Source organism: Morus notabilis, unplaced genomic scaffold, assembly GCF_000414095.1.
Source record: "Morus notabilis unplaced genomic scaffold, ASM41409v2 Scaffold316, whole genome shotgun sequence".
NCBI classification, from domain to species: Eukaryota; Viridiplantae; Streptophyta; class Magnoliopsida; order Rosales; family Moraceae; genus Morus; species Morus notabilis.
In genome coordinates this window covers 87538-109116 of record NW_010361512.1, presented here as the reverse complement: position 1 = coordinate 109116, position 21579 = coordinate 87538, and the positions used below count along the sequence as shown (strand labels likewise).

At 35.3% G+C, this 21579-nt stretch overlaps 3 protein-coding genes across 5 annotated transcripts; 2 read left to right on the top strand and 1 right to left on the bottom strand.

Annotated features, from left to right (window-relative positions):
• Positions 1-1153: 1153 nt before the first annotated feature.
• LOC21387734 (probable inactive receptor kinase At5g58300) lies at positions 1154-5985 on the top strand. Its single transcript, XM_024166669.1, has 3 exons — positions 1154-1669; positions 3274-4614; positions 4948-5985. Exons 2-3 carry the CDS (start codon positions 3342-3344, stop codon positions 5574-5576), a joined length of 1902 nt encoding a protein of 633 aa, XP_024022437.1. The 5' UTR covers positions 1154-1669; positions 3274-3341; the 3' UTR covers positions 5577-5985.
• Positions 5986-6767: 782 nt separating this feature from the next.
• Positions 6768-12267, bottom strand: LOC21387733 (myosin-11). 3 transcript variants are annotated; one of them, XM_024166671.1, is made up of 13 exons: positions 12083-12267; positions 11702-11987; positions 10924-10968; positions 10725-10787; positions 10559-10621; positions 10396-10458; positions 10178-10240; positions 9905-9967; positions 9542-9604; positions 8901-8960; positions 8108-8245; positions 7634-7729; positions 6768-7402 (listed from the first exon to the last, which is right to left on the bottom strand). In XM_024166671.1, the coding sequence occupies exons 2-13, from the start codon at positions 11933-11935 to the stop codon at positions 6947-6949; spliced, it is 1407 nt and encodes a 468-aa protein (XP_024022439.1). In that variant the 5' UTR covers positions 11936-11987; positions 12083-12267; the 3' UTR covers positions 6768-6946. The 3 variants fall into 3 exon arrangements, with proteins under 3 accessions (XP_024022439.1, XP_024022441.1, XP_024022442.1); XM_024166673.1 differs by lacking the exon at positions 10396-10458 and having other exon boundaries at positions 6769-7402; XM_024166674.1 differs by lacking the exons at positions 10396-10458; positions 10559-10621; positions 10725-10787 and having other exon boundaries at positions 6769-7402.
• Positions 12268-13353: 1086 nt separating this feature from the next.
• Positions 13354-20790, top strand: LOC112091931 (thioredoxin H-type). The gene is made up of 5 exons (XM_024166670.1): positions 13354-13502; positions 14396-14453; positions 18452-18574; positions 19754-19876; positions 20174-20790. The coding sequence occupies exons 2-5, from the start codon at positions 14433-14435 to the stop codon at positions 20318-20320; spliced, it is 414 nt and encodes a 137-aa protein (XP_024022438.1). The 5' UTR covers positions 13354-13502; positions 14396-14432; the 3' UTR covers positions 20321-20790.
• The last annotated feature ends 789 nt before the right edge of the window (positions 20791-21579 follow it).

The following is a 21579-nucleotide window of genomic DNA, read 5'->3' as shown; positions in this document are numbered from 1 at the left end:
TATTGATATAGGCATATGCCAAGAGCTGATAAAAATTGAATAGTTGAAAAACAAAGCACTGCATGTAAAATATTTTTTATAGTTTTTATCAAGAAATTAATTTTGTAATATGATACCAAAATAATTTATGATAGGGACACATTTTTGTCCTTAAATTTTGTTGAATTACTGTACTTGTAAGCTAACATGATAAAACTATAAGATACTGATAAAAAAAAAATTTTCCTGCCCGGGCAAAATATTCTTTTTTTCTTTTTTCAAATCCAAAAGCTTGTGAAAATGCCAACTACCTTACGCATTATAGAAAGGGTAACGTCACATTGTGGACTACCCCTTTCCTTGTTCCATGTACTAAATCAACAGTAACTTCTGAAATGTTTTCACCCTTTTCCAATTTCCAAACCCATTAGGAAAAAACGAAAAAAAAAAAAAAAAAAGACAAATCTTTTAATTATTGGGTAACTCTCGCGTTTGACCCTAAATTTTAAAAATTTTGATAACTTACCGTCTAAACTTTTAATTTTTATAATTTCTCCTTATTTACTAAATTGTTGTAATATGTTCAATTTTATTAATTGTTATGCTAAATCAGTGACCAAAAAACATGTTTGACAAAAAGAAAAAAAAATTAAAACATTTTGATTCAAATTATAACACAAGTTTCTCATTTTTCTAACTCTAAATCTCTTAAACTAGACCAAAGATTAAAGCAAAATTGATAAAATGGCCGCATTAGAATAATTTAGTAAGTTTAAAAATTTATGGTGCGTACTCATACTGTAGATCAGACCGTTAAAAATTTAATTTAAATTATCTAACAATTAAAACATAATTCTTATCGGTTGAGTAAAATAATCTTCTTCATCTTAAATGCCCCCTAAAATTAAGGGAGTAAATTGTCAAAGTTTGAAAAGATTAAGGGGAAAATTATATTATTTAATAAAAATAAGTGTTGAATTACCGATAATTGTTTTTTTTTTTTTTTGTCCACTAGAGAAACTCCAAACAAATAAACCTAAGTAAATAATTAGTGATTAAGCAGGTTCCTCAAGGGAAAAAAAAAAGGTGATTAAGCAAGCTTTTCTTCTCATTTAATAAATACAGAGAGACAACAAAACACACATGTAACACTCGTACAGTCTACTATCTCTAAAACTCCATAAGTCGAAACGTTCATTTCCAGAGTAGAGCTATAGGCCCTTTTAAAGCTCGAATTCCGAACCATTTCTATTCTATTTAACAAAAGCAAAGAAACGAAAAATAATGAACTTTGGTAAGTAGGAAAAATAACTGAGAAAAAGAGTAAAGAGAGAGAAAGAGAAAATGGAAGAAGAGCAACGGAATATTGGAAGGGCATCGAGATCTGCGCGCAAGTACAACTGGGGTTTGCTTGAAGATGAAGCTTCAATGCCGGTGAATCTTCAGTTTAGCCGTTCAGTCGAATCTTAATTTGTTTCCCGAATCCCCTTTCTCTTCTTCTTTCTTTGTTTCTTTTCTTTTTTTAGTGAAAACTCGCTGCGTAATCGCCAAGATTTTCCGTTAAAGCTTTTTGACGGATTTTCTCTCTCTAAATTAGCTCTTTTTCTTCTCCTTCACGTTTTGAGGTTCCAATTCCAGTTCCAGATCACTGCGTTCTCGCTTCCCCTCTTCGCCATTTTCAAATTTCCAGGTTTTTCTCCTCTCTCTCTGGCATTGTGAAGATTAAGTATTCTCTCTCTCTCTCTCTCTTTGTTTTTTTTTTTTTAATTTGAGTTGGTTCAGCTTAGATTTTTCTGTGTTTTCTGTTCAAGAACTTTGCTTCCTTGCTTGATTCGTTCTTGTTATGTAGAATTTCTTGGATAATTTCTGTTTTTTTTTTTTTTTGAGAATTTCTTCCCAATTGGGGTGATCAAGTAAGTTTTTTCTTTTTGGTGCTAAAATTAGGTCCAATTGTTCCACTACAATTTTCCGGAAAAATAGGCTCTTTTTTTTTATAAAAAAAAGACATTTTAAACATGAGCATTTTATTTTCTGTTGAGAACAAATTGCTCCAGTACTACGATGGTCTTTCTTCTAATAGTTGTTCTTTTTCTCTTTTTAATTTGATTTTCTGCTTGCGATTGAGATAAAAACCAACTTTATTATGAAAATTAGTTGTCTTGCAATTTTGTCTTTACATGTTTACCATTTTTTCAGCCATTGATCCCGCAAATGCAATCCAGTGTGACAAACGAGAATGTACTTGTGATGAGTTTCAACTACTTTTAAAAAGTTTTGATTTATTATTCCAGACTTCCCCAATTCATTATTTAAAAAAAAAAAAAAATTCTGCATGATTAAGGAAAAAATGTAAGAAAGTGAACAATTTATCAACCTCAGAGAAACGTCAATGCTGTGTCAAACCTCTCATAAAATGGGCTTGCTTAGCTGTTTGGATATGAAAAGTGGATATTTTTCGTACAATTGTCTAGTTGTGCATTTATTTCTTTGATGAAACGTTCTAGTCTTCTTTTTTTGTTTCTTCATTAATGGCATTTTCTTTTTTATTTCAAATTTTTGTTTCTTGGCTCATTATTGTTTGATTTATTTATCTGATGGAATGAAGTCAATGAACTAGTAAACCAGACTGCTTAAGCTCATGAAGAAAAGGGTTAAAAGAGATTCTTTCAGCATTTTGTTTTGTATGCTTTAACGCTTTTTCTTAGTGGAAAAAGAATTATGTTTTTACTTTAGTTATAGCTTATTTATTTTTAGGTTCTTTTATGGTGACTTTACTTTCAGTCTTCGAGATAACTTTTAAAATACCCTCGTGATACTTTTTTAGTCTTTGACTTATATTCTCAAAACTATTTGGTGAAATGGTAGCCGAAGCAAACATGTGGCTCTCACAACGTCAACTTTGTATATAGAGAAATTTCTGTTTCTTTTCTCTTCACTTTCTATCTGATAGGAAGACATGGAAATTGATTTTCTTGGGACAACTTGAAGAAAGTCCTCTTCTGATAAGATTCGGACCGTCTACTTCATTGTCTTTATCTATTGTTGGTCAAACATGCATATGAATTTTAGCTGCGTAAAATAACTTAACTGTACAGAGCTGAGTCCTTGGTGTCGAAGATTTCAAAAGTTTCCGTTTTCTTTTAGTTAGACCAGGCAGAAGCATGTTTCCAGAATTGTAATAACGTCTGTTTGATAGGCAGTTTGGTTGGCTCTTATTATGTTTCTTTTGAATTATAACTCCCAAAGTGGTCAAGACTCCAGAGTAATTTTCTGGTAATTATCGTTGCATTGCAGGGAAGAAGAACGCTGTGATCACAATCAGCCTTAACTATCGTCAGGGGTTTCTCAACAAACAACACTATATGAAGCCAAATTTATTTTCTGTAGTTTTACTTTTCCTTGCGCTCATTTTTGTTGACCGAACCATCGCTGACATAGATTCAGATAAAGAGGCCCTCCTTGACTTCATTTCTGCTGTCCCTCATGGCCGTAAAGTTAACTGGAATCCTGCTACCCCAGTCTGCAAAACTTGGGTTGGCATCACTTGCAACTTAAATGGCTCCAATGTGATTGCTGTCCGGCTTCCTGGTGTTGGACTCTTTGGCCCAATTCCTGCCAACACTCTTGGGAAGCTGGACGGCCTTATTAGCCTTAGTCTTCGATCCAACCGACTTAACGGGACACTTCCATCTGACATCCTATCCCTTCCTTCACTCCGAAATGTATACCTGCAAAATAACACTTTTTCAGGAAATATTCCCTCTTCTCTATCTCCCCGTCTCACCTTTTTTGATGTATCCTTCAACTCAATTAGCGGCCAGATTCCCGCTGTTTTTCAAAATCTAACCCGTCTCACTGGGCTGAACCTCCAGAACAACTCCCTCACTGGACCCATCCCTGATTTGAACCTTCCAAGACTTAGGTATTTGAACTTGAGCTACAACCACCTAAATGGTTCAATTCCTACTGCCCTAAGAACATTTCCCATCTCTTCCTTTACAGGGAACCTGATGTTATGTGGGCCACCACTTGACCAATGTGTCCCTCCGTCACCTTCTCCTTCCTCCGCTAATTTGCCACCTGAGCCAACAGCTCCTCCGAAACCAGAAAAGGGTTCCAAAAAGAAACTAAGCACTGGAGCCATTATTGCTATTTCGGTTGGGAGTTTTGCAGTGCTTTTTCTTCTAGTTCTGATCGTTGTGCTTTGCTGTATGAAGAAAAAAGACAGTGGAGGCAGTGGTGTGGCAAAGCCAAAGAGTGGAAGGAGTGAGCCGCCAAAGGAGGACTTTGGGAGTGGAGTACAAGAGGCTGAGAAGAACAAGTTGGTTTTCTTTGAAGGTTCTTCTTACAACTTTGATCTTGAGGATCTACTTAGAGCTTCAGCTGAAGTGCTGGGGAAAGGAAGTTATGGGACTACCTATAAGGCTATCTTGGAAGAGGGGACAACGGTGGTGGTTAAAAGGTTAAAAGAAGTTGTGGTCGGGAAAAAGGAATTTGACCAGCAAATGGAGAATGTGGGGAGGGTTAGTCAGAACCCAAATGTCGTGCCTCTTCGCGCATATTATTATTCCAAGGATGAGAAACTCCTTGTTTATGACTACATAACAGCCGGCAGCTTTTCTGCATTACTACATGGTATGTTATAACCAGTCATCTTGTTCTTGTGACCTTTACTTTCAGTAGGTTCTTTTTTTAAGTAATCTTTAAAAGTCATTCAGTGAAATATCTCTTTTTATTTTTATTTTTCATTTTTTGAAGTAACCAACAAAGGACGTAGAGTTGCTCAAAGGTTGTATATTGACTTTCAGATAAATGTGCTTAATTTCATTAGAACATGAAAGAAATCAGTAAATACTCGGCTCTAAAACGTGTTTGTATTCACTCCATGTCTTACACTAAGAATTCACATGTTTAACAGAGATGATTCTTCCCCTCAGAATTAATCCTATGCTTTCACATATCCTACAGGAAACAGGGAAAGTGGACGGAGTCCGCCAGATTGGGAATCCAGACTAAAAATTTCTCTTGGATGTGCAAGGGGCATCGCCCATATTCATTCCGCTGCTGGTGGAAAGTTTGTGCATGGAAACATCAAATCCTCCAATGTCCTCCTCAGCCAAGACCTCAGTGGTTGCATCTCAGATTTTGGCCTTGCTCCCCTTATGAACTTTCCCGCCATCCCTTCTAGAAGCATAGGCTACCGTGCTCCCGAGGTGATCGAAACTCGAAAATTTAGCCAGAAATCGGATGTTTATAGCTTTGGTGTTATTCTCCTTGAGATGTTGACAGGAAAAGCACCAGTTCAATCTCCAGGGCGTGATGACGTTGCTGATCTTCCGAGGTGGGTTCAGTCCGTTGTCAGGGAGGAATGGACAGCTGAGGTATTTGATGTAGAGCTAATGAAATACCAAAATATTGAAGAAGAGTTGGTGCAGATGCTTCAAATAGCAATGGCGTGTGTAGCGAAAGTGCCAGACATGAGACCAACTATGGAGGAAGTTGTCAGGATGATTGAGGAAATCCGGCCATCTGATTCCGAGAGCCGGCCGTCACCGGAGGATAATAAATCCAAGGGCCCAGAAACTGAGACCCCATGATTGCCCTTCCTAGAAATTATTATTATTATTATTATTAGATGAGATATACTTCCATAACGCATATGTGGTCAGGCTACTAGAACCAGACTGCAGAGCAAAAAGCACATGAAACCTTTTCTTACTCAGTTGAGTCCAATTGTGTGATTCGTTTTACAGTCATTTTAGAGTAACATAGCTTCATTTGTTTGGCATTCTTTTCCCCTGTCACGTCGTATTATTAGGGGGGAAAAAATAGTTTAGAACAATTGTGACTTGATTGCTCTTGTCTGTGCTGTTGATGCTTTCCAAGCAGTTGTGTAAAATTAGTGTATTCACTGTAAATGTAATGTTCAACAAGTTTCCAAGTTCTCGAGTCGTCCTTATATTTTTGTGTACAAGTCTATCGGAAAACAGGGTGAATTTTTCTCAACACAACGCAATTGCACATCAGAAACATATGAGACGATGAGACAAGTTTTTTATTTTTAAATAGTGAAGACCATATTACTTGAAAAGTGAACATAGTATGTTATGTTATTTTTATGGGATATTCTCTGATAGGTCGGCTTATTGGTAGAGTCAGTTTTTAACCGTTGAATTTGGTCAACATCACATTAAATTAAAAAAAATATGCAAAATAAATAATTTTTAATATAAATCTGATAGTTAAAAAATAAAAAATTACTAGTAATTCATTTTTCTAGTCTACCGGAGAAACTTCTTATTTTTATAGCGAAAAAAGAGTTATAAAAGATTATAGCGAAAAAAGAGTTATAAAAGAATTAGTTGTTGATATCCGTACGGATGCTCCTTTTCACGCATCAAAAGCAGCCTCCACAATCCACTGCAATATACGCATAAAACCGCGGAATCGAAACTCAAGTGGTAACGATCTCAATTTGCAGGCATAAAAATGAAAAATGCTTGTGAAACAATCTGACCCACCTTCTACTATGGGTGCGCAAGAGATGAACAATCCAAAAGCCTAACATAACAAAGGCATGAAAGCCAGAACCTCACTTGTATTTATCGAAATGTTGTATTCACCTTATCATTATAGGAAAGCAGTATTTATCTTTTGTATATTATAAAGTATACTATACCTTCTTTCATATTTTAGTCAAAATAAGATAATTTTTTAACGTTGAAAAAAGAAAAAACACTCGGGGATTGATCTGATTTCAGGAAGAACAAAGTTGACATCTCTGAATTTTATTAGCTCAGAGAAAATAAGATAAAAAGAATCAGCAGCTTAATATTTTCCACTAAGGAAAATAGCCAGAATGGATACCTGTGATCTTGACATTTTCCTTCCACAAAAAATATAACAAAATTATACTCCTCCATGCCAAGCATGTGATTAATCCCAAAAATAAACAAATGGTTAAAGCTTAGACTTGCAAAGAATTTTTGTTCACCAAGTCTGCTCCACTAACATATCTAGAAACAAAAGATATTAACCGGAACGGGGCACCAATTAGGGGAGCATCTGAGATTGGAACAGAATCCCTTTCACCATTCAAATTAACCTGCAACTCGAGATCTGGAACCTCATTCTCGTCTAGCGGAATTTGCACGATTTCACCAGCCTCTTCAAATATTTTAGGCTCTGCAACTACATCAGTACGATGGTTATCTGACTTATGAATACCATTCATTTCCTCTTTGACCTCAACAACTTCTATTGAGTTCAACTCCTGGCCTGATTTTGGCACATCCGTGATGGTTTCAGAACCCCGATCAGAAAAACTAGCAGTTTCAGCAGTCCCAACCATCAACTTGTATGCTGCGGTTGAAGGAAGTAACGATCCACCACGTCGATCAAGCTCAATAAACAACTCATTGACCTGCAAAATCAAAAAATCTGCGGCATCAAAATCATATATAAACAAAAGTGTCAAACTAATCAGCAGGTCTTTTGTCAGCCTCATTCTGATCATCATTATATCACTAGTATATTGCAATTGATGTAGAAGAAAACCATAGTAAATTATTTTGCAAAGTGCCGCCATACACGGTAAAAGATAGCACAAAAATTTTGCAATGCGGCAGAACTTTGGTGGGAGGGCAGCTTTTACCTTTTCAACAAGTTCTGCATTTTCTGCAATTAACCTCTCAACCAACGTGCATGCTGCTTCTACCTGAGAGCTTAACTCATCACGCTCGGAAGAAAGCTACATTAGACATTCAAAATAATTAGATTACGAACTTTCAATTCCTCTGCAAAATGATTCATGCAAGTAAAAAAGGAAAACTTGAAAACAATAACATTGGGTCCAAAACACTTAGATTACCCTTAATATATTATCTTTGATTTCTCTGATTTCACTACGTAAATTCGTTCCCTGGGAAACATAAAAGCATCTGCAGATGTGTCTTCCACATTATGCAAATGCACATTAACCTTTATTTTCAATACATTTTCACTGATTCCATTAAGGGAATTTCTTCTCTGAAAAACACAATTGCATCCAAAGAGCTGTATTCTAAAATATGCATAAAGCTAGAACTGCAATATTTGAAGATCTAATGAGCAAGTTCAGGATGCTAACCTTTGTAAATTCATCCGATGATTGAGTAGAGGCAATGCTATGAAGATCCTTAATTTGCAGCTGCAGACTAGATACGTTTTCCAACAGTTGTTGGTTTTCTTGTAAGACATTGTTTCTGGATTCTTCCAACTCCACCACCTGCCAAGCTTTGTTTTTTAATTCCACATCAGAAAAAATGAAACAGAAGTTACCGGTGCAAAATCTTATCAACTGATAAGTTATGCAAGCAATCAGAACATTGACATGATAGAAGGAATAACGAATTACAAAAGACAACAGTATGGTGGGAGGGACCAGAAACTGAAGATTCAATTGGTTAACTTCTCAACTATACTTGTAGAAAGATTTCATTAGACTCAAGAGTAATTGAAGGCAATGGGTCTTAGAGAGAGATCATCACATCATTAAAACAAGACTATTTCCGCATGAAATGTTTGTAAAGTATAGGCTAGTATCAGCTGCAATTAGTTTGCTCATAAAATCTCTTGGCAAGAGTGATGAATAAACATGAGCAAAAACTTAGTGGAAATATGAAGGAACAATCATTAAAATACCAAAATAAACAAACCACAGACAAAGAAGATTCTAAAAATCAAGCAAATCATGTAGACTGCTATCCATTTCATGCTGTCAGCTATGTGTCTTTTCATACTGTGGAACAATCTAGGTTAAATTAAAGTTGGAAATGCAGGAGATCTTTTTTGCTCTTCTTTTTGCCTCTTTGAATCAGGATATATCTCTTTTGTAGTAAAGAAACATGGAAAGCGCAATTTCTTAGATGATTAAATCATACCTGCACCCTTAATCTCAAAACATCATCATTCAGATTTGCAATAGTCTCTCTAATCAAATCCTGCACAAGAAACACGAGACAAAAAGACAACTAAATCTCCAGAACATAAGGAACAAAAACTCAATTTACAATCAACGAATACAAAATTCTGGCTCGAGAAACGAAAACAAATTCAGGCTCGAGAAACATAAACAAATTCCGGCTCAAGAAACGTAAACAAATTCCGGCTCAAGAAAGCTCTCCCTTCCCTAACAAGCGTGAGAGAGAGAGAGAGAGTATGCTGCACATAACCCTCAATGAGGAATATGTAGAATCCAAGTACCATGTAACTTCATTAAAAAAATAATAATAAATAAATAAATAAATAAAAAGAAGAAGCAAGTAGCACCAAATTTCGAACTTTCTTCTCCATTGAATTCCTAACACATCTTTAAGGCTAAGTTGTTCGAAAACGGAATGTATATACTACCCATCCAAGTTGCAAAAGACCAACTAAACTAACCGGAGGTTAAGCTTAGCAATTACAAACAGTTGATCAAAAGAACTTTAAACTTTCTCGTTAGCAATGCAACTAGTCCTCATCAATTACAGTTAAAACTTAAGGGAGAATCCGTATACCCATAGCGAACCAACAAAATTACCTCATTTAGAGTCCAAGCACGTTTCTCATTCTCAAGATGTTCAAGTTTCTCCTGCAAGCTCACCTATGAAACATCAAATAGATGAGACTCTGGCACAGAGTATTGAGTAATTTACTTATTCACATTAATTTAACAGCACTTTTAGAAGCAGCGAAAGAGGCATGACTGAAATTACGGAAAGCAAAAGTGATTGTCAATAGAAGAAGAAAGAGGAGACAAAAGCGGACGGAACAAAAAAAAATCTTCAAAGAACTTGAACTCTTTCAAATCCTTCTTCCTTCTTTCTTTTCTTTTCGTTTCTTTTTTTTTTCCATCTACTAAATGGAGGAGTAGGAGGAAAAAAATTATGAAACACGAGTTCACCTCTTTTAAAGACCATGTGGTTTTTTCATCTACTAAATGACTAATCCTCGCCTCCAAATGACCCTGCAAGAAACAGAGATTCGAATCAATGCCTCAAATTTGAAAATATGCCAGATAAAATGAAGTGAAAATATTTGAAAAAAAAATAGCTGATAAAATGATGTGGAAATATTAAAAAGCATAACTGCGGTTAAGAGAAACAAAAAAGGTGGCATGTCATTGGAAATATAGAACAAACTAATTAATAAAAAGGCATTTTCCAATTAAGCTAACCTCTTTCCGAATCCAGGACTCTATTTCACTCTGTAATTCAACAATTTTCATCTCAAAAGTGGCCTGCAAATAATACAGTTTATAGAATCACCTTTAACCAGGCATGAACATAAATTGACACGTCAAATACCAGCTTAAAGATGATAGACTACAATTTCTAGATCTAACAACCAAATTTTATCAAAACATCTCTTTCCACTGCATGTATATTCTGTTACCTCTTTTTGCATATAGGAAGTATTTACATCTTGTAATTTTTTTATTGCCTCTTCAAAAATAAACTGCAAAAAAAGATGCACAGTATAAAAGGTAAAACAAGCACGCTGAACATCTACTAACTCTTTCCAATCTAGCTTCTTTACTCAAATTAGAGTATATTACCTCTTTCTGTAAATGTAAATTGTTTTCTTTTCGCAGTTTATCAATTGTATCTTCTAAGGTAGTCTGAAAAAAGAAAACATATTTGCTTTGTCAAAAGCCAGTCCAAGCATGCTACGATTGATTTGGTCCATTCTCAAAATCAAATGTACGTACAACTGCAAACTACCTCTTTCTGTATGTGAAAATCTCGTTCTATCTGTAATTGTTTAATAGTTTCTTCTAAAACAGCCTGTAAAATGATATGGTTAAATCTGTATTAAAGCAAACTATGACAGCTTAATTAAAACAAGCAGGCATAAAATTAGCAAAGTACATCAGCACTTTGAAAAAAAAAAAAAAAGAAAGAAAGAAGCAACAGCACTTACCTCTCTTTGAAGCCACTGTTGTTTCTCAGATTCAGCTAAAACCATCTGCAGTACATCAGCATTTCAAAAAAAATCTCAGATGGTCATGGAGAGAATGCAAACTTGAAAAAGAAAGCGTGAATAACTTTAAGAATCTTTTCAATTCACTATATATGCCTATTTGATACATAGATATCTTCTTTTTTGGGTCATATTTGTTCCACACATAGGCGATGAAATGTCCATTTTCCTGGTCATTAAACAACAACACTGCGGCAACAATTATGTAGTTCGATCATCTCCACCACCAACACATATTTCTTGGGTATATCGAACAGCAAATTATCCTATACTAATCAAAATAATGTATCTATACTATCAAAAGTATCCATTAGATAGACTCCTAAAAGTCAATTTTATTTTGTTGCATGTCTCCGTTACAGAAAATAATACAAGCTGTGGATGGATCTCTCATCCATCGCTTTTGTTGATTAGTTCTTTCTTCGATAAATAAAATTTTCAGTTTCTTATTAAAAGAAAAAAGATCGAATAATGCAAGTTTAAACTGCACACTTTCGCAAATGTCTGAATAGAAATCTTAAATTAAACCAGTTGATAAATACAGATCGCAAATGCGTATATATAGATCACTAAAATAATCAACTGCATTCAAATGCTTTAAAAAGGGACCTTTTTTCATAAATTATCAAGATACAATTTGTATTCAAACATAAGAGTAGTGAGATGGCTCAAAAAGTACTAAAATTTTTTAAGCAGCAAAGAATTCGCAATTACTTACAGAATCTGTGCCATTTGGTCCATTTCTAGTGAGACCAACATCCAAGTCCTTCCCTCCATTTCCAACATCCGCAGACTCAGCAATCTGGCCATGATCATCCTTTCCATTACTCGCGTGATTCTGATCCTCCGAGGTTGCTTCTCCGCCGCCAACCGCAGCAACCTCGTCCGCCGTCTTGTTTTGCTTGTTCTTCTTCTTCTTGTTCCGCTTCTTCTTATTCTTCTCGTCCTCCATTACCACAGCTCAATTTCTCCCAATCACTCAACAAATTCTTCCTATTCCAAATCTATCGGAGGAAAACAGGAACAAAATCAACTACTTCCGATCAAAATACCAACTCCACGAAACCCTAATCTCACGAATGCATAGCCCTAGACGTACCTGCAGAACCGGAATTCGAAGGCGTTGGATCTTCTTCTCGGGTGGTGCAAATTAGGAAATCTCAGAGAAAATAGCAGCCATGAATGAGATCCAGTGAGCTTGTATTTTACTCTTAATTTTTTTTTTCCTAATATTGTTTTTGTCTGTGATTGGGGATTTGTGCTCTCACACGTCCTTTTCCACGTTTTTCGCGTGAACATGTGATCGTTGCGATTGAGGTTCTTGCATTGTATAGCGTCTGCCGAGAAGTAGGAGATTTTCTCTCTTTCCAACTATTAGAATTAGGCAAAAAAAAAAAAAAAAAAGAACAAAAATGATTTTTTTTTTTTTGAGGTAAAACTGAGGATTTCATTTCATTAATCTGGTAAATCTTGGCATACAAAACGACTAACAAAAGACGGCAAATTATTCAACCAAAACACAAGGTTAAAAATCAAAAGAACGTGATTAATTAAAGTGTGGGTTACACGATTCTCCTTCCGAGATGTATAGCAACAAGAACCACACTGAGCTTGTAGACATCTCTAATATCTTCTAGAACACTAGCTTCAATTACTAAGGCTCCGTTCATTTTGCTGATTTGAGTTTAGAATTCGAATTTTGCTACAGTAAAAAGTTCTTAGAAACAGTCACATATAACTTTTTGCTACAGTAAAAAGCACTAACATAAAATCACATCTCAACTCAAATTCTAAACTCGAATCAACAAAATGAACGAGACCTAAATAGACTATGCTTTCTAGTTCCGTTGGTCATTTTGACCTTAAAAGGTGGTTCTCACTGTACTAGCCTATTCTTTTTTTTAGCTTTTTCAATAAAGTGTTTATTCAAAAAAAAAAAAATACAGATGTATGTAGCACAAAACTGTTTCTAATTGATCAATAATTTAAGGGATATTTATTTTATATATTTGTCTCTATTCTGAATTATGATAAATAATTTTTTACAGTATTTTTTTCTCATAAAAAATTTAAATTTTAAAAATTAAAATCATAAATCATGATTTTAAATTTATAAATTAAACATTATCTTAATCTAACATCTAAAAGATAATTTTCTTTTTAAAAAACAATAAATAACAATTTCTATCAAAAAGATTTGCTTTTGCCAAGGGGAAAGAACAGGTGGTTAACGGTTGACCTTCCTTTATATTTAAAAAAAAAAAAAAAAAAGTTAACCTTAGGTGAAATAGTTAAACACTTGAGGGTATTATAGTAATCTAGTCACGAAATTTTGCTGGTTTTACTTCCTTAACTATCATCGACTCTCTCTCTCTCTCTCTCTCTCTGTGGAATTTTCTCAGTTTTGTTGTTCTTTTATACGAGAGCAGATTGCAATTCTAGGGTTTCTAATTCCAATTCGAATTCGTTATTACCAGCCTTTTATGCTAGATTAGTCGTCGCCACATATCGAATTTAAGGTAATTGGGTTCAAATTCCTAAATTAATCTGGATTTTTCTTTTGTTATTTGGCTCACATTTGAGATTAATTTGATTCCAGTTATGTTTCTTTCTATATTAAGCGTTAACTTATGCATTTGTTTTGTTATTGTTTTCATTTTTGCCACTCTATTTGCCCTATCCCAAAAATTACCGTAAAAGGGAAATTGAAGCCTCAAAATATTATTTTTCCTTATTTGTTTGGTATAGATCTTCATTTAATTGATCTGAATATAATTATCTTGCTTAATTGAAGCGCTTTGTTTATTTGTTTTATTAAATTCCTTTGTCATATAAGGATATTAGCTTACGTGATTAAGGCTAAGAGTACATGTTAGCATTTAAAAAAAAAAAAAAGAGGAAAAAAAAAAGAAAGGCTAAAAGTATATGAATTCGAATAATTTTCATTTTTAAAGCGTATAATGAGATTGGAAATGCTGAATTACTTTCATGTTTTCAGAGCAGCCTTTCTTTGGGATTTCTGAAAAGAGCTAGAAGAGTAAAAGTTAAATCTGGGCAATTCCCATAAGGGCACTTCCAACACATTCTATACTTTGTTTATTTAATCAAGACATTACAATCTTATGGCTTTTGATCTTATACATTTTGTTTGTTCTCCGCCGATAAGTATTGTGGTGAATTCTGTGGTAGGGTAGGTACAATAGCAATTTTAACCATAGATCACATTAGAATCATATCAAATTAGAAAAAGTTATGATAATTTAACGAAATTTGATGAAGATCTGAAGGTTAAAAGTTGTGTCCTACAGATAGGGTATTTTTTCATATGCTACAAAAGAATTCTCCAAATATTGTGGAATATCTATTTTCATCGTAGTAAGTTGATGACATTGATTGCTCTTTGAATTTTTAGGAAACTGTTCTGCGCTAGTTCGGCATTAAATATCAAAATGGGACTTTGCATGCCCAAGGTCAGTACTTTCTCATCAATTTCACTTGAAAGTGTTTTAGTTTTTTATTGCTCGTAGACTACGATCTAAACACGACCCATTTATGAAATGGTTGGACGGTCTTTAAATTTCGAAATTGTCAGCCCAAACACACCCATTTATTAGACGGCTTAATAAATGGGTCATGTTTGTGTTGACATTTTTAATACGTTTATGGCAATGTTGGGGCATTTCTGTGTCACTGTTCTAAATGATGAAGTTTGTAGGGAAAGTGACAATCACCGTGAATCTGATTGTTTACCTCTTTCACTCAAAGAATGTAACCTAATAAAAATTGTTTTGAACAATGATAAATTGATAATCTGACTCAAAATGCTTTAACTAATTTGGAGATGATAAATTTTTATAATGAGGAAGTTGCAGGAGAGAAAGACATTGAAGAAATTGTTTGGTCTTGGATTGAAAGATGTCGAATTAGAGAAATTAAAATTAGGATAACTTCTGGTTATTATCCAGTTAGGATTATTTGTTTTTTAAATAAGGAGATAAGGAGATATCCTAAATCTCCATATTAGCTAGTATTTACCTATTACTAGAATTATGGGATTCAGTGGCAAGAGTGTGCTTACCTATGAATACTAGTAGTCTTTTACCAAACGTATAATAAGAAAGAATATTTTTTTCCCTCTCTAAAAACTACATGGTATCATAGCCTAGGGTATCCTTCTACGTTAAATCCTAATGGCTAAAACAACCATGACTGGAGCAAGCAAGTCGTCTTCCTCGGGAGTCACAGTAGAGAGCGTGCAATCCAAGAGCACTGTCATAAACAGTGGTATGGATTTTTTCACATCGAATTCTTTCCTTCAAATTACCATTCACAAATTAAATGGTAAAAATTACCTAGAGTGGGCTCAGTCCGTAAAACTTGCAATTGATGGCAGAGGCAAACTCGGACACCTGACTAGAGAAGTAAGCAAAACGACCCTAACTTGAAAAAATGGCGATCGGAGAATTCACTGGTAATTGCGTGGCTTATCAACTCAATGGAGCCAGCAATTGGAAAGCTGCATCTTTTCTTACCTACTGCCAAAGACGTATGGGAAGCAATGTGTGATATGTACTCGGATCTGGAAAACTCCTCACAAGTCTTCGAGTTAAAATCGAAGCTATGGCGATCAAAACAAGGAGATCGGGATGTTACAGCATACTACAATGAGATGGTGACATTATGGCAAGATTTAGACTTGTGCTATGAAGATGAATGGGACTGCCCTACTGATAGTGTACGACACAAAAAAAGAGAGGAGAATGATCGAGTTTTTGTATTCTTAGCAGGACTTAATCAGGACTTGGACGAGGTAAGAGGAAGGGTGCTGGGCAGTAAGCCTTTACCAGTCTATCTCTAATCCTAGTCCTGAGTCCTTTGATGATCATAATGTCCCTATTGCTACTCGCAAGGGTGTACGGTCTTGTACCAAACATCCCATGTCTAACTATGTATCTTATAAAATCTTTCTCCTTTGTTTTTTTCATTTACTTCACATATATCTTCTGTGGAAATACCAAAGAGTGTACAGGAGGCTTTACAGGTTCCTGAGTGAAGAAAGGCTATTTCTGAAGAGCTGAGGGCTCTTGAGAAAAATCACACGTGGGAGGTGATGGATTTGCCGAGAGGGAAGACAGCAGTAGGGTGGGTGTTTACCATCGAGTATAACTCAGATGGATCCCTCGAAAGGTATAAGGCACGGTTGGTGGCTAAAGGTTTTACTCAAACCTACGGCATCGATTATCTCGAGACCTTCGCTCCAGTAGCAAAGTTAAATACCGTAAGGGTACTCCTTTCAATTGCAGCAAACCTCGATTGGCCACTTCAACAATTAGATGTGAAGAATGCATTTATAAATGGAGAGTTGGAGGAGGAAGTGTATATGGATCCACCACCGGGATTTGACAAACACTTTGGATCCAAGGTATGTAAGCTAAAGAAATCACTTTACGGACTCAAGCAATCTCCAAGAGCTTGGTTTGAACGATTCACTTGATCTATAAAGAATCAAGGCTATGTTCAAGCTCACAGTGATCACACTATGTTCAAGCTCACAGTGATCACACTATGTTCAAGCTCACAGTGATCACACTATGTTCATGAAGCAATCCAATGATGGAAAGATTGCAGTTTTGATAGTGTATGTGGACGATATTATTCTTACTGGGGATGATGTTACTGAAATGAATCGGCTAAAGGAAAGACTGGCTTCAGAGTTCGAGATTAAAGACTTAGGATCTCTAAGATACTTCCTTGGAATGGAAGTGGCTCGTTCAAAAAAGGGCATTGTTGTCTTGCAGAGAAAATACATTCTTGATCTTCTCAAAGAAACCGGAATGAGTGGGTGTAGACCGGCTGATACTCCAATGGATCCTAATTAGAAGCTGGGAGATACTAAGGATGGAAATCCTGTAGATACAACTCGGTACCAGAAGTTGGTAGGAAATTATCCCACATCCGACCGGACATTGCATTCACAGTTAGTATGGTAAGTCAGTTTATGCACTCACCATATGAAGAACACCTTGAGGCAGTATACCGAATTCTGAGATATTTAAAAAGTACTCCACGGAAAGGACTTTTCTTCAAGAAGAATAAGCAGAGGACGATTGAAGCATACACAGATGCAGATTGGGCAAGTTCAGTTACAGACAGAAGATCTACATCAGGGTACTGTACTTATGTATGGGGAAATCTAGTCACTTGGAGAAGCAAGAAACAGAACGTGGTAGCACGAAGTAGCGCAGAGGCTGAGTACCGGGCAATGGCTCAAGGAGTATGTGAGATGTTGTGGTTAAAAAAGATCCTTGAAGAATTAAATCGACCAATGGTGATGCCTATGAAACTATACTGTGACAACAAGGCTGCTATTAGTATTGCCCATAACCCGGTGCAGCATGATAGAACAAAACACGTTGAGATCGACAGGCACTTCATAAAAGAGAAGATAGAAGCAGGAGCTATTTGTATGCCATTTGTTCCAACATCACAACAAATAGCTTATATTCTTACTAAGGGGTTGTTCAGAACCAACTATGAATTTCTTATTACCAAGCTGGGCATGATAGATATCTATGCACCAGCTTGAGGGGGAGTGTCGAATTAGAGAAATTAAAATTAGGATAACTTCCAGTTATTATCCAGTTAGGATTATTTGTTTTTTAAATAAGGAGATAAGGAGATATCCTAAATCTCCATATTAGCTAGTATTTATCTATTACTAGAATTATGGGATTCAGTGGCAAGAGTGTTGTCATGCTTACCTATGAATACTAGTAGTCTTTTACCAAACGTATGATAAGAAAGAATATTTTTTTTTCCTCTCTAAAAACTACAAAAGATAACATGTGGGGATGTGCAATTAAAGGATTACTGTCATAAACAACGAAATTAAAATTATATTTACGTGAAGGAAACTTGGAGACTGAAAGATTTTGATCCTATGCTGGTGGTGGTGGAAATCTTGTGGAATAGCAGAGTTGAAGTACTCTCCATGAAAAAGAAAGTTGGCATCTGAATAATGTTTTCCACTTTGAGTGTCTACTGGAAACTGAATGAATTGATTTGTTTTATTTGGCTGTTTAAAATGTGTTGCGTACGGGTTTTACAGGTGCAAAATTGTTTTATCCTGCAAGCTGCAAGAAATGAAGAGTTTTACTTTTTGTTATCACTTTCAAGTACAAATCTTTTATCTCCTAAATGGTTTTTTTGCCTCATTAGGACCATATACGTTCCCTTAAAATTCAAGATTAGGAACGGATGTCCAGAAGTGCTATAGTACATTTTTTTTTTGTTTTCTTTTTTGGCTCAATCTATAGTAAATTTTGTTTAATACCTTTGTTTATTTCCATGATAATTCCAAGTATGTGGGCGCTAAACGTGTGTTCTTGTATAGTTTGAACAAAGTTCTGTCTGCTGCCTTGGATTGCATTTGCACATACGTGACTACTTTTGTTCAATATTCTTATAGCCTAGAGATGATCAAGATGATTCTGATCATAATGTTGTGTTTGCTGGTGGGAATGTGAACATTATCAATACAAAAGAAAGTTGGGACCAGAAACTAGAAGAAGCAAAAAGGGATGGAAAAATTGTGAGTTTTTTCCTCTCTTTTTTTCCTTTTCTTTTTCTACCTCAAAATCATATTTTTTGGCAAGAGAAATAAGTCATGCTAAACGTCATTGGAACTTCATTTTGAACATGTGATGTGCTCTGGATGAACCAAACTTAGTAAATTATCACAGAACTTTAGAATTGGGTATACCTCTAGAGTGAAGTAATATGATCATATTTATCTGGGATACCTTTTACATTTGAGAAATGAAAATTAGAACGGTCCATTAAAAAGCTAACAATTTTCTCCAGTCATTTTTCACACTTTGATGACCAATGAACAAATAGATTGTAAAGTTAACTTATGATAGCAACGAAAGCATTATACTCTGTACGTGCCAGATCTTTATGCATGGGAAAGCACCATAAGGTTCTTGATAATATTTGCATACTTCAATGTGGACAACCCCATCAATGATTCACAAAAATCTGATCAAAATGTGCCACTACTCAGCGGTGGCAGAGCCAAAATGAAAATTCAATGGGAAGTGGGCACAATATGCAAAACATATGAGAATTTGTTTTTACCGAATAATGGTTTGTTATGAGGTTCACGGTTCATAGTTTTCAAAGATTATGAGGTTCGTTTGGGGCTTTTTTTTTTTTTTTTTTTTTTTTGAGCGTGAGCCCTCTATGTGAGTTGGCTGGGTGGAGGTTGGGAATATCGAGTGAAGAACAAGGTGCAAGAATTTGAAGAAGATAAGGCTATATTAAATGATGGGTCCTTATCAGATGACCAGAAATACTAGGTTAGTGGCAAAGAATTTTATATTTGAATATTGGAGAGGAGTGCAAGGAGCAATTTGGTGACAAATTCCAACCAAGAGAGATGATTGAATTTCCATGGGCTTCAATATTTTATGGAAGTCATTTGTGTGGGCTTAGGAAGAAGATGGCTATCTGAGAAACATGAATACAGTGATGATTTTACAGTCGATAGTTAGAGTAAATTTTTCGCTTACTATGGGAGTTTTATTTTGAAGAAACACGATACAATGATGATTTTACAGTGGTTAGCTATAGGAAATTTTCACTAACTAGGGGAGGTTTATTTGAAGAAAACATTAGGGGTCCAATTGTAGATTTTCTTTCAAATTAACTAATACACATTGAGGTTAGTATATTTATTTATTTAAATTGAAACTCTTTTGTTCAACAGGTTATTGCAAACTTCAGTGCGACCTGGTGTGGTCCTTGCAAAATGATTGCACCATTGTACTGCGAGTTATCCGAGAAATATCCTTCTCTTATGTTTCTTTTGATCGATGTCGACGAAATGACCGTAAGTGACAAATTATTCTTTCTTATATGTATAGGAACAACATATTCTATTTCTTAAAGGAAATTAGACTCGTATGATACAAATCTTTCTTTTTGGGCAAGATGCCTAACCTCTGACTCTCTAGTTTTTGCCAGTCAAAGGTACTTGTATAAATGTAGTGAAAGCTTTCCATTATGCCTCGTATTTAGCTGCACAATAATCTTATCACTGCAATAATTTTTGATGTTGTGGGTTGTTTTTACTTCTGCCAAAGGCAAAAGAATATCACTGGTTCAGTAATGATTTTTTATGGGGCAGGATTTCAGCTCGTCATGGGACATTAAAGCCACTCCTACTTTCTTCTTCCTCCGAGATGGAGAACAAATCGACAAGCTTGTAGGAGCCAACAAGCCCGAGCTCCAGAAGAAGATAACCGCGATTGTAGATTCGGGTCCCTTGCCATGAGAAGTGACTTTTGGTCATGAAAAAGGGCCATCAAGTGTTTCTATGCCATTGTGATTTTCCAAATGCTTTTGTTGTTAATATTTGTTTACAACTCACGCTTGTAAATGGGATTGATGGTATTCAGCTATTTCATTGGTTCAAAATCTTGGGATCCTTTTGAACCCGGGAATCGATCTCGTTGTATTCTTTCAAGAACACTGCTTCTGGAACCTGGATACTTCTTTTTGGTTGCAGCGGTCATTAGTTTTTGGTAAGCTTGAAATGCAGATTATAAAATAGTAAATAATCCTTATTTTTAAGACCACTTCAATAATCCTTGAGCAGTCTCTTATTAGTTTGCGGCAAGCTACCAAATGATGTATTGTTTTCTGACCCCATTATGGATATCTGAAGTCAAGATGTTGTAGAAACTAGAAACTTTGATGCAAAAGTGATTGTCGTTTCAACTATGGATCCATACTTTTGAGTCATACTTATCTTTTCTGCTTGAATTTAATCGGGCAATCTTTCTTTCTTTTTTTTTTTTTTCCTTTTTTTTCCCCTTAAAGGTAAATCTGACAAATGACAATTGGCCTTGGCTTCTTCGTATTTCTGGTCCAAGAATTTGTATTGTCAACCAACCTGGCTTTTATCTGACTCGGTCTTTTGGCAGGCCAACAACTAACTCTACAAGACTACACGTTTAGACATCAAATATTCTAGCATGCATACATACATATATATATATATGTGTGTATGTATGTATGTGCGTGTGTGTGTATACATATATATTGTACAGAACTCCAATAGAATGTGCCTAGAACGATCCTTTTTCTTTTTTTAAGTTGATCCATTTCTTACGTCTGTCGGCTTTTATCGTTTCTCAATGGCATCGTATAACGCCAATCGATTCATTAGCAAAAAAAGTATAACGCCAATCGATGAGTTTCAATATCGTAAGCAATTAGCATTACACCAGCTATTGGCTTGTTACAGTTCCATATTATGCAATACACATGTTGTGCTTAGTCGTTTTAATCATGGTAATCCTTTTGGCGCCAGATGAATTATGTGGTAGTTTTGGCTCATTTGAGGCGGCTTAATTTTTAGCACAACATGATAATAATTCGAATAAGAAGAACAAATTGCAAGATACATTAATAGAATAAACTTATTTATGCGATTTTGATAATAGTAAACTAAACTTAATTAGCCTATCTCAATAAGTTGGCACAAAAATACAACTAAACTGGAGAAAAGAAGGGGAGAGTGGTAAAAAT